Raw genomic sequence first — 13,080 nt, forward strand, 5'->3', positions numbered from 1 at the left:
TCCACAATTTCACATTTGTGATTTTGTGCATTAATTAAATATTTCTTTAAGCCAATGAGAAACAAGAAAAATCTTGCTGAAAAACTCATGCAAGCAAAGAAGCAGCAAAATGCCCCCAACTCCCAAGCTCCTTCTGACAGCCCAGGCAGAACTTACGTGCATGCCGCGCTCGGTGCTTGTGAGGTCTGCTGTGATCCTTTTCCGAGCGTGGATCTTCTCCCTGCTCTGTGCCTTCAGATGAGACGGCAAAGGATACCAGAGAAGGAGGTGCTTCTGACTGCCCTCCTTCCACTGGAGAATCCACACACCCCTTTCCTGCCTGAAGCCTGCACCCTTCTGTCTTCTGCCTGTCAGAGCAGTCGAGGATCACTTCCACCCGGGGCAGTCTCGCATCTCCTGCTTCACTTTCCTGGATCACTCTCAACTCTCTGCCACTGGAGATCTGGATTATCTTGCTGGACCTCAGGAAAGGGTCTGCTTTCTCATTAGTGGGGATCGAATTTATGTGGACAATCTTGTCATGTGACAAGTTAGGGTCTGGGTCAGGAGACTTAGATTTTTCAGGTCCCGGGAGAGCCACTACAGGGCCACTAGCGCCCTTATGTCTCTCCTGTGAAAGGGACAGTTGCAGCTCAACCACAGGGCCAGGCTGTTCGGCTTCTATCTTCTCCCTCAAGATCAGCTCTTCTGTCACGCGTCCTCTTTGGGAGTCAGGCATTTGGGGAGCCTTCTGGTAGCTCAGGCCTGTTTCTTCTTTCAAGCTCCCTGCACAATCAGGACCACTTCTTTGATTCTCAGCTAGGGGAACTTCAGTCTTGACAGGGGCGAGGAAGAACTGTGTGCACTGGGTCTTTGTGGCTGGTCGAATCTGCAGGGTGGTACTTTCCACATGACCCCCGTGTGTGAGATGCTCGAGGTTTTTGTTTTCATTTTCAGATATCAAAGCCTCATTTATTCCACTGGATGGTCTGCACACAGAAAAATCATTCCAGACACTTAAATCAGACTATGTTACATCTGCCAAAGAACTTCCTGACACTTTTGTGATGTCTGATACATGATATAGTCAAAATATTTTCTTCTAAATGTCAATTGCAACATATTTGAAAACAGAAGGTGGCAACATGTTCATATTATTACTTAAAGAGATACCAAATAAACTTTTTTAAAAGCACAACAAAATGCTTACACAAGATTATGAAACCTGAATCCATCCTAAATTCAGCTTTTATTTGTAAAAAAAACAAAAAAAACAAAAAAACAAAAAAACACAAAAAACATGGATCCCCTTTATCTGTAAGTACTTGGAATCTGGGTATCTCCGATAATGAGTTTGCTAGAATGTGACAAAACATTTCAATGTCTTTTTGACTAAGTTTTGGTCTAGACATTATGAAGTCAGATAAACATATCCAGCACCTTCAGATCAATCTTAACTTACAGATAACTCAAGAAGGCCTTTTTGAGGCTGTGCTTTCTTGAAAGGAATGAAATAGAAGCTGTTTTTTAAGCCCCAGTGAGCATGTGTTTTGTAATAAGTGGACCCAGCCCAGTACTCTTGTGTAAAGAGAAATCCTTTCCATGCTGCAATGAATCATTAAGTCATGGAGTATTTATAATCTGAAATGTCTCCCTTTCTTCTATTTGAACCTGTTTCTTGGAGCATTTTCTTTTTAGGATATCTGAAGTGAAACTGTTCCTTTGTCTTTCAGCTAAGGAGCCTAGAGCTGTACACCACATTTCTTTGATTTGATCTTCCCAGTTGTTTGTGCAAATTTGGGTTTGTGAGAAGAAGCCATGTCAGTTTAAGAGTTAAATAACTTCTTTCTGAAACTCTGATTTAAACTGTAAATGTTTTTAGAAATATTATTCACAGAACAGCTGTAGGAAATGCCTTCAATTTTTGTATTCGTATTTTTTTTTTTTAATTTTAGAAGCAGCATAATTATCTTTGCCCCTTTCCTCCTTCCTTAAAAGATAGTTATGACTAATGCAGGGAACATCAGTTGAAGGGCATGAGCTTCTACTTGTATTCTACTCAAAGGAATTTACCTTAGAATTTATGTGGTAGTGCAATTTCAGACCAATGCTCAAAATACTTACTCCTAACTTTGCTTTCAACTGCATTTGGCAAAACAAAACTAAGCCAAATACAAACAAACTAACAGTTAAACAAAATGCACCTTTCTCTATATGCAAGTAATTGGAAAAGCTTCCTGGTAATACAGTATGTATACAACATTATAATAGAGTATTTAAAAAGCATGATGTTAGCCAATTAGATCATTATTATATAGAAAATGTTCAATACACTGTTAAACTGAATTTGAGGGTACCAAAAGGTCAGAGAGTTTTAATTTAGGAAGACCTTGGGATGGAAATAGATTAAATCACTTTGAATTATGTTAGCAATCAATTGTGAAGCTGAGAAGAGAATAGTTTCAATTCATGCCAGCCTTGTAGACTGGAATACAGACAAATGGCCAGATAAATATTAACATTTATCAGCAGCTGAAGTAAAATATATAGACATGAGTAAATATCATAAAAGCATGAGGGAGTAAAGCTTTATGCCTTAAAACAATCATTTCCCATCAGTCTACATACGTACTCATCAAGTCCACAATTTATGTGTCATAATTATAGAATTTAAAAAATCTTATTTGAATAACATTTAAGATAATGGAGACGGAATACTAAAGGAGTTATTTTAAAAGAGTCTTACCTAGCTATCTCTGGGCAATAGTTCAGGAAAAGTAAAAACACTTGTCCTCCACTGATAGATGATAGTGATATGAGTGAGAGAAATATTTATTGCAGGAAACAATATTCAGATATTTAAAATAGTGGTAGTGGTGGTGATAATAATAATTGCTTTTGACTTCATTTTCAATTGCAATTCCACTTTGAATCCTACCAACTAGTTACTTATTTTGAAAATTTTTTATTTTATAAATTTAATTGTGTATTAGCAAATTAAATATTTTATAAACTTATTTTCTCTTCGTAATATGAAGGAAGGATTCTCAGGCCTTAAACACTGGGTTTGATGGGTAAATATTTAGATTATAAGAATAATACTAGATTTCCATTGTTGTCTCAAGATTTTGGCCATAGTGAGTTCATTTTTATCCCAGAAGAGAATCATACTGAATGATCAGCAGAGGGGGAACTGTATGTAGTGCTTCTGCAGAGTTGAGGAAAAACCTGGAGGACTTTGATGTTCATCTTGAGATATCCTCTGACATCTTCCTAAAAGCTGCTCTCCAGGAAGTCAAAGCTTTCCTTTCTGGATTCATTATAATGCAATAGTCAGGGCTTCTGTTGCAAAATCAGTATGGACTGTACTGTGATTTGTACACCATAAAAATGGCAATGCTGTAGTTTTTTTTGTTATTGTCCTCATTGTTTTCTTTTGTTTTTATATTTGAAGGTTTCTTTTATATTGTTATACAACTACGTGGGGATAGTGGTTTTTGAAGAGATTGAATTTCCAAATGACTTGTGTTGGTAGTGCAAAAACCTTGTTCTAATCATTCGCTTTTGTCCATCCCCAAATACTGGTTTTACTGGAGAAATCTGGCTGCTTGTAAGTTTTTGTTGTCGTTTCTCTTTTCTGTTTCTTAGTCATCCTCTTTTAACGAAAAATTGTACAGTTTAACAGTCTAATATTTAAACATTTTAAATTCCTCTGTCCATCTGATAATTACAATTGAGTGATTCTGATCCATCACAAAATCTTGATCTATCAAAGAAATATTAAGTTATGCTCAATATACTGAGCTTTGTAAGGAAGGAGGCTAAAATACCTAAGATTTTCAACAAAGTGCTTGAAACAAGGATTTTCAACTTAATTCTCAATTAACCAGAAAGTTTGGTTGAATAGAATTGACTATTTTTCAAACACAGTGGTATTTCTGTTTAACTGTACTAACCTTGTACAAAGCACCCCTAATTTCTCCATAAATGACAAATTATATATGTAGTAAAAGCTATAATCATTCCCATGTAGCTTCAAGATAAAATACATATTCCAGCAAATCCATTGTACCTTTTGATGAGCATTTGGAGAGAGTCTGTTATGCTTTCCATGAGTTTGATGACTTCAGGGTAGGTGAGATCTGCACAAGGGTTGCCATTGATGGAAACCACTTCATCTCCCTCACAGAGCCCAGACCCGGAGGCTTTGCTCTGATTTCGAATCTGAGTGGAGTAGAAAAGGAGACATAGCAGAATGATATAATTTGTAAAAAGCAAGCCACCATCTCTGAGAAACAAGTCTGTCAATTGTAACACCAGCCCTGATTTTTAATTCACCTGTTAACCTGTAAGACCATTTGAACACTTCTTACCACACTATGAACACACACACAGACACACACTTTATCATGTATTAACATTTACCATAATATCAACATTTAATTCATGGCATTGTAAGCAAACAGGAAAAAAGAAAGTAAATCAATGTAAAGAAACCAGACAGAATAAAAGAAATAAAAAATAGAGCAGAATGACAAAAGATGTTCAACACTTACATTGATGACATTAAAAATAATTATTCAGGTCAGGCATGGTGGCTCACGCCTGTAATCCCAGCACTTTGGGAAGCCAAGGTGGGTGGATCATGATGGCAGGAGTTTGAGACCAGCCTGGCCAACATGGTGAAACCCCGTCTCTACTAAAAAGTACAAAAATTAGCTGGGCATGGTGGCATGCACCTGTAGTCCCAGCTACTCAGGAGGCTGAGGCAGGAGAATTGCATGAACCCAGGAGGTGGAGGTTGCAGTGAGTCAAGATTGCACCATTGCACTCTAAACTAGGCAACAAAGCAAGACTCCATCTCAGAAATAAAATAAAATAAAATAAAATAAAATAAAATAATTCAGGCCAGGCACAGTGGCTGACACCTATAATCCCAGCACTTTGGGAGGCTGAGGCAGGTGAATCTCGAGTTCAGCAGTTTGAGACCAGTCTGTTTAACATGGCAAGACCCTGTCCCTACAAAAAAAAAAAAAAAAATTACAAATAATGCAAAAATTAGCCCAGCTTGGTGGTGCATGCCTGTGATCCTAGCCAGGAGGCTGAAGTGGGAGAACTGCTCGAGCCAGGAAGTAGAGGTTGCAGTGAGCCCAGATCACGCCACTGCACTCCAGTCTGGAGGACCCTGTCTTAAAGCATAATTTTTCACTCCAGTGAGAAAGTGATCTCCTGCATTAAAATAAATTTTAAAATCCTTCCCATTGCCAAGGTGAATGAAATGCCATGACTATAAGAAGGACGTATAGGACAGGGCAACTTGTTTGAGGAGAGAGCTGTACAGCTAAATGGACTGATAAAAACCATCCCAGTATAGATGGCGGGGCACCAGGGAGCCTGGATATTAGGGAGTATGTCAAAGAGAGAAATGCTTCATTGAAATCAGCTACTCCAGGCATGGTACTAAGCAAACTTTAGCAAAAAAAGAAAAAAAGGAATAAAAAAGAGATTACTTTGCAGAAAGTAAAAGCAGCAGCCCTGCCATAAGCATTGTGTCATATTCTACTGGAATATTCTTATTCCAGTAAGAGATCAAAGACCAAGGAAAATGAGAGGTCAGGTCTATGCTCTCCTTGGTGGACCTGCTGGGCCATGGCTTGGCAGTGGCTCTGTTCTTCAGTCTAGAGAGTCACAGCTCCTGTCAGCCTGCCCCTCTATCATTGCCTTAACTCTTGTTAGGTTCCAACAACACACATTATCTCCTTGTACCTTTGTGCCTACAGGTGATAATAGCTTCCTGCTCTCAATCTCTGGGTTTCTGGGTGCTTCATTATCATTTGTTGGTTCCCTTAAGACTACTTTTAGTCTCTGCATTACATTATCTTGAATTCTTCCTTGAGCATGCCATCTATTTCCTGCTGGAGCCCTAAGTGATACTAACGTGCTTAGATTTCATTTTATGAGTGCAATTGTTCTCAATGAACCATTATGATGACCATACAGTCTCAAATTTAAGAATAAGATACTTTTCCAGATTTTTTCTACCAAGTATTATTCCTTTTTATTAAAATAAAGCTTCTGAGCCTAGAGAGGTGAAAACCAGGTAGGCGGCACTTCTTGAAGAATGTTTTCATGGCTAGACTTATTTCTGACTGGGCACAAAATGTATTTCAATTTATCTCTAAAAGTTGCCCACTAATTCCTGCTAAAGTCTTAAATGATAATTCATATATTAACTCATATAGGTTTAACGTTTACATCTACAAGTTCATTTTAAATGACACTCTCGAAAGCAAAATATTACCTTTAAGAGCCAAAGCAATGGCATTATTGAAATTTGAAGTGATTCAATTAGTTTTGTTCTTGGAGAGCCCATCCTTCTATTGTCATAAATTATAATCTATAGAAAGCCTTCCCCATTTCTGACAAATCAATGTCATTACCTCTTGCAGAAGAATATACTAATTTATTGGAAAATATAATTTATTTTTGGAATATACTAATTTATTGGAATATACTAATTTATTGGAAAATACCAATTTATTGGAAAATATTAAATGAACTCAATATTCCAAGACTACAAGAAAGTCACAAAAGCAATGAGAAAGAGGATTTCACCGAATTTTGAAAATATCCATTTAGCTGTTAAATATATTTGTTTTGTTTTGTCTTGCATGAAATATTTAAAATGAAAGATCACAAGAAAATTTTTAATAAGTAAAGGATACAACAATATCTAACAATGAACATCTGTGTCAGGGTTAGAATTATTCACATTTCAGTTACTGAAATTTATTTGTTAAAAAAATTAGGTAAATAATAGGGCATATTTTTGAGGCATAAAATCATTCATTAAATGGAGTCAGATGTACCAGGATTCGAACAGAAAATTCACCCTTTGGAGGACCAAGGAGGTTTTATGTTGATAAAACAGAGGTGTCATTATACTCTGTACACCCCAAGATCCAATCTTAGGTAGAAGTTCTCTTTTTCAGCCATGAGTCGTCTGAGTTTTAAACTGGGATTGCGGAAGAAGATGAAAAATTGATTCTTTAAAAATAAATAATCTCCCAACTTAACAGAGCTGCCTGTTATCCAAACATGTGTTGCTTGATAGGAAAAGCGCAGTTCATCATCCTGCTTGTCAAGTTGGAGCTTTTAATGGTATCTAAATAAGCCAGTGCATCATGGTAAGAGTCATTAGCATTCCTTCAGAGAAAACATTTTGAGGTCAACATTCACAATCAACTGCTGTGATTGCGTTTCACTGACCTTTCACATTGATCTGAACAACAAGGAATCTTTTTCCCTCAAGAACGTTGTTACATATGATGAGAACTTTTCTTGTCACTTATTTTTTCTGAAGGACTACTCTTTTTCTATTTTTTATGGAACTATTCAACCAAATAAATATGGTATGACAGGGTCTTATAGTATCAAGAAGGATAAATATGTATTAGTGTACCTAAGATCCTTACCTTCTATTGTGCATAATTATGTATTTTTATAATTGTATAATTGTGCATGTTTATGTGAATAAAGATTCTAACACTTGGAAACGTTCTTATTTATGAAAATGAAAGACACTGTGCATCACAAAACTAGATTTAGACACACAAATTATTAGTACTGATGATACCAATTATCTATCAGTGAACTTATCAACCAGTCTCCTTAAGCCATTAGTCTTGGATTCATAAAGTACATGTAGTAGTGGGAAAGGGTACCAACTCTGAGGGAACAAGACATGGGTTTCAACTGTGTTGCACCTATGCTTACTACCTGTCTGAACTTAGGTGAGTTACGCCACCACCCTGAGCTTTAGTTTTCTAAAGTGTAAAATGGTGCTAATAAATTTTATCAGTCTAGATGTTTAATTAGGATTAGAAATAATGTGTGTAAAGTTCCATGATGTACCTACAGCTCAAAGAGGTGCTCAAGAAGGGATTGGTGAATTCAGATGTGTTGGCTTACTACACACACAGAGTTATATGTAAGCTATTTTTAAAAATTAAAAAATAGACAATATTATGACTCAATGTGTTACCAATTCAAAATTGAGTATAATTATCTTTCATAAACTGTGATTTGATACAAAATACCTGTGTGAGCACATGATGGAATTCCTTTCCCTTGAAAACATTCCTTTAGAGACCTCATTCCACACATAATATATTAGACCCTGAGGGAGTTCTTATCCCGAAAATATTGGATTCTTTTTCAGTGTCTCCCAATTTAATCAGATCACATAACTAAGAGATATTGGTAATGTCAGTAGTTACCAAATGCAATACTGTGTTTCATTGCTTACCACCTTTTTGTTTTGTTTTGTTAATTTTTATTTTAGGTTTAGGGATACACGTGAAGGTTTGTTACAGAGGTAAACACATGTCATGGGGGGTTGTTGTGCATATTATTTCATCACCCAGGAACTAAGCCCAGTACCCAAAAGTTATCTTTCCTGCTCTTCTCCCTCCTGCCAGCCTCCCTCATCAAGTAAACCCCTGTGCCTGTTGTTTCCTTCTTTGTGTTCATAAGTTCTTTTCATTTAGCTCCCACTTATAAGTGAGAATATGCAGCTTACCACCTTTAAAAACTTTTTATTTAAAATTATTATGGATACATAATTGTTATACATATTTATAGGTATGTGTGATATTTTGATACAAGCTAATGATCAAACCAGGGTAATTAGGGAGTCTGTCACCTCAAATATTTATCATTTCTTTGTGCTAGGAACATTTCAATTGTACTGTTTTAGTTATCTTGAAGTATACAGTAAATTACTGTTAACTATAGTCATCTTATGCCACAAAACACCAGATCCTATTTCTTCTAACTGTATTTTTGTACCCATCAGCCATCTCCAGTTTATCCCCCTCTCTTCTCTACTACCCTTCCCAGTCTCTGGTAACCATCATTCTACTCTCTATCTCTTTTATCAAAAAGAGAGCTAATAATGCATGCTGGCAAGGATGTGGAGAAAGGGGAATCCACATACCCTGTTGGTGGGAATACAAATTAGTCCAGTCACTATGGAGAACCACATGGAGGTTCCTCAGAAAATTAAAACTAGAACTAGCCAGCAATCCCATTGCTGGTTATATATTGAATATAAAGGAAATCAGTATATTAAAGAAATATCTGCACTCCCAAGTTTATTGCAGCACTATTCACAATAGTCAAGATATGGAATCAACCTAAGTGTCCATCAGTGGATGAATGGATAAAGAAAAAGTGGAAATATACACAGCGGAATATTATTCAGTCATAAAAAATGAAATCCTGTCATTTGCAACAACATGGATGGAGCTGGAGGGCATTATCTTAAGTGAAACAAGCCATGTGCAGAAAGACAAATATTGCTCATTCTCACTCACTTGTGGAGATTTCCATTTCTTGATCCATGCCAGGAAAGATTTATTTTACCAACACCAAGTGAAATTGGAAAGTTACGACTTCTCTGGGAAATTTAACGACATTATTTACATTTCATAGACTAAATCTGAGAAGACTTTTGGCTATGCTAATTTAGTTTTATGAATAAATAATTCCTTGCAAATAAAAAAGAAACCTCATTTTTCTCTTCTGTTGTTCTCTCTTCATTTCCAGGTTTTCCAAGACTGACTAGAAAGCAGGTATCAGATTTGATTTCTCATCGACCTAGTACGTAAATTATTTTGCGTTGTGTACATGGCCTGTCAATCATGCCAGCTTGCTGTCAGGAGAACTAAATTTTATCTCAGGAGCTGCATTTTCATGTATAATTCATTGACAAGTCCTGTTGGAAAATGTCAGAATGAGTGATAGAAACAAGACAATCTCTTCCTTAAATCCACTATTATAATCTATTGAAATCGATGGAAAAAGAGAAAATTAGCATAAATTTGCCTATCACATGTGGGGCTATTCTCAATCCACATGATGAAGTCTCAGGGACCTGGCAATAACTAAGAGAGGATGAAAAAGATGATCGTGATCTCAGGCAACAACTAAAGTTTCAGAGATTTTTTTTTTTTTTTTTTTGACAGAAAATGTAATATACATGTTCTAGTAGCTCTTTCGGAAGCTCCTGCCTTTCCTCAATTTTCCACTTCAGGCATTTTGCAAAACTGCCTCATACCTGTAAAACAAGGTTTAGTAAGCATTCCCTTACCCCAGCTGGCTCTTAAACCAAAGCCTTAGGTAGGTCTGTATTCTTCGACTAATACCAGAGGAATGGTCAGAGGAGGCAGAGCAAGATGATAGCAGCTAAGGTCTTAGAAATAAGTTCATAATTCCACTTTCAGACGGCTTGCTATCCAGATCATAAACACCAACCTCAGCCCTTGGGATTCACTTCTACACATCATGTGTCTAAATAATGAAAATAAAGTTAAAACTGTATATTCAAATCAGGTGACAGGTGTAAATTCAAATAGACACTACAATTCAAATCTACACTCAGTACCTCAGTTCAAGCTCATAACCTGCTCTCATTTTGGGTTTTGTTTTGAAGATCATGACCTTTCCTCCTCTTGTCACCAAGATATGTCCAGACAAAAACGTTTTCTTTTGGATGATTGTCTTTACCCTCAGAGACCAAGTCACCATAAAAGTAAAAAGTATTCATGGTAGCAACCTTGGAAAGCTTCCTGGAGTAATAACTATCTTTGACAGGAATGAGAGCCCTAATTTGTGGGGCTGCATACTTAAGAATCTTCATACCAAAGTGATTCCACAGGCAGAAACGATGCTGCAATATAACTGCTATGAGCTGTTATAAAGCAGCCATCATGATGCTAGAAAACTAAGTACAAATATGGAATGGTATTCTCTGCTTTTCTTTCTTTCCTAAGAATGTAAACATCCTAGCTCTTTCAGGCAAACACTGGTAGATCAGAGCCTAGCAGGACATGTGCCTGTCTACTTTTTGTTGGATAAATCATGAAAGATTGCACAGAGGTCTCTGAACTACAGTCAGATTATTTTTATAAACATTTATACAGAATATGAAAAAATACTTTTTAAAGAACTCATAATAAAAGCACATGTAAAATTTAAAAGACTCTATGTAAATACTCTTTTTAATAAGAATTACTAAGAAAAAAGAGCAGAACTAGAACTCACTATTTGGGTTTCCTAAATTTTAGTTGATTTTTTTTTTTTTTTGGAGATGGAGTCTTGCTCTTATCGTGCAGGCTGGAGTGCAATGGCATGATCTCTGCTCACTGTAACCTCCGCCTCCTGGGTTCAAGCAATTCTCCTGCCTCAGCCTCCTGAGGAGCTGGGAGACTCCCGCCACCATGCACAGCTAATTTTTGTATTTTTAGTAGTGACGGGGTTTCGCCATGTTGGCCAAGCTGGTCTCGAACTCTTGACTTCGTGATCCACCCACATCAGCCTCCCAGAGTGCTGGAATTACAGGTGTGAGCCACCGTGTCTGGCCTCAGTTCATATTTATTAACCGGACATACAACTTTTAACTGAGAAATTAACATGCTAATAAGAATTAGTTAGCTAAAGAACTTACAAGTAAGCTCCCTACAGCCTTTTGAATGATCAAAATACAGTTGAAAATAAAGTTCACTAAAACTTCTGGACATTACTGAAAGTGTATGGATACTATCCTCAGTCTATTTCATCGATTTTATACAATTCTATTTACCATCGTTATTTGGTTTTGAAGTGGGGAGAAAATCATGTATCTTGTATAAAGGAAAATGGCGAAGTTAATACAAACGCCAAAGTTAGGGAGTAAAAGCCAAATTTAAAAACACACGAAAATCTTAACAATAACAAAAAGGCTCAGGAGATTGGGCCACTCACTGAAGGTGTAAAAAACTCTCATATGCTCAATAGGACTTAATGCCTCTGCTCTATTCGAGTAAGAGAATGGGCATTAATAATAATGATCCCAAGACATTTAAAATGTTTATATCATTTTTAGCAGACTGATTAGATGCAGAAAAACACGTGATACCTTTAGGAAAGAGTACATCCCAAATAGTTAAAAGAGTTTCTGATATCTGAAGGTATAATTGAACCTGAGGCATTTCTGCATTAATAAAGTAAAGAAAATGGATTAGAATCCATAATGTAAGGTCCCAGATACCTTGCTTGTATTGCTATTTTTTCTGAAACTGTTTAGTTTCAGAGATAAACGTCTCATGTACTCAACAAATATACCTGTCTGGAGCTCCCTGTTTTTCTATAGCTCTAGACATACGAAGTTTTCCTGTATTTGTCTCAACTAGATGAATCAGTTTATTCTTCTGGTTTTCTCATAAATAATACTACAAATAAAGAAGACATATGTAAAATGAAAAATTTTTCTCCAAATGACAGGAGTAGAGATTTTTAAAAATTTATAAGTTCTATTATTTTGCTGAGGACTTGCAGTTATTAGTAAACTAGAGATCTTGTCTTAATTCTGTCACTAACTCATGTGATTTTGAGCAAAGTATTTAAGTTATTAGGGAATCATTTTCAACATTTGGAGAATGAAGGAATTCCCTCCATATTCCTAATTCTATACTTTGTCAAACTATAATACATATAAGATGTATTAGGGTGCTTCCATTTTGGAAAGAATCACATCAAATTGTCATTGAAGTTTTAATTTAAAAAGTATCAACTGTACAAATTTATAAATATTTTTCATAGTTTTAATTCAAGAAAACTAAGTTGACTGCACTGAACATTTACTGTAGTAGGGTACTGGGGGAAAAGACAGGGCCAATAATGTCTTCACATGACTGATATAATATCTACCTCCCCAGCCACAGCACATACTGAGAGGTTTGATTGACAAAAAAACTGGCTGGTGCTGGAGCCAGGGGGATTTAATCACATCAGAAAGACTGCCCTTTCAGGGAAGAGCTGGTTTAAATGATCACTTTCAAAACCTTAACTGGAATTTCATTTAGGCCATCATCGGTGTTTAAGAGTATGTGATCTACAGAAGCAGTTCTTAAATATTTTGGTCTTAGGAAAAATTTAGACTCCTAAAAATAATTAAGAACTTCAAAGATACTCTGTTTTGAGTTCTCTCTATTGGTATTTACCATATTAGATATCAAAAACGAGAAATTGTAAATTTTTATTAAATTAGAAAAACAACAA

At 36.2% G+C, this 13,080-nt stretch overlaps 1 protein-coding gene across 3 annotated transcripts in view; it reads right to left on the reverse strand.

Moving 5' to 3' along the window:
- The window catches only part of SYNPO2 (synaptopodin 2), a 202,051-nt gene that overhangs the window by 35,669 nt on the left and 153,302 nt on the right, over nt 1-13,080 (reverse strand). For 2 of the 3 annotated variants that reach the window (XM_011977602.1, XM_011977603.1), the window contains exons 2-3: nt 4,052-4,203; nt 157-968 (exon numbers count right to left, since the gene is read on the reverse strand). In XM_011977602.1, coding sequence (XP_011832992.1) covers nt 157-968; nt 4,052-4,203 — 964 coding nt within the window. The remainder of the gene's footprint in view (nt 1-156; nt 969-4,051; nt 4,204-13,080) is intronic. The other variant, XM_011977604.1, reaches the window with a different exon arrangement.

Source organism: Mandrillus leucophaeus, unplaced genomic scaffold (genome assembly GCF_000951045.1).
Source record: "Mandrillus leucophaeus isolate KB7577 unplaced genomic scaffold, Mleu.le_1.0 Scaffold181, whole genome shotgun sequence".
In the NCBI taxonomy this organism is placed as follows: Eukaryota; Metazoa; Chordata; class Mammalia; order Primates; family Cercopithecidae; genus Mandrillus; species Mandrillus leucophaeus.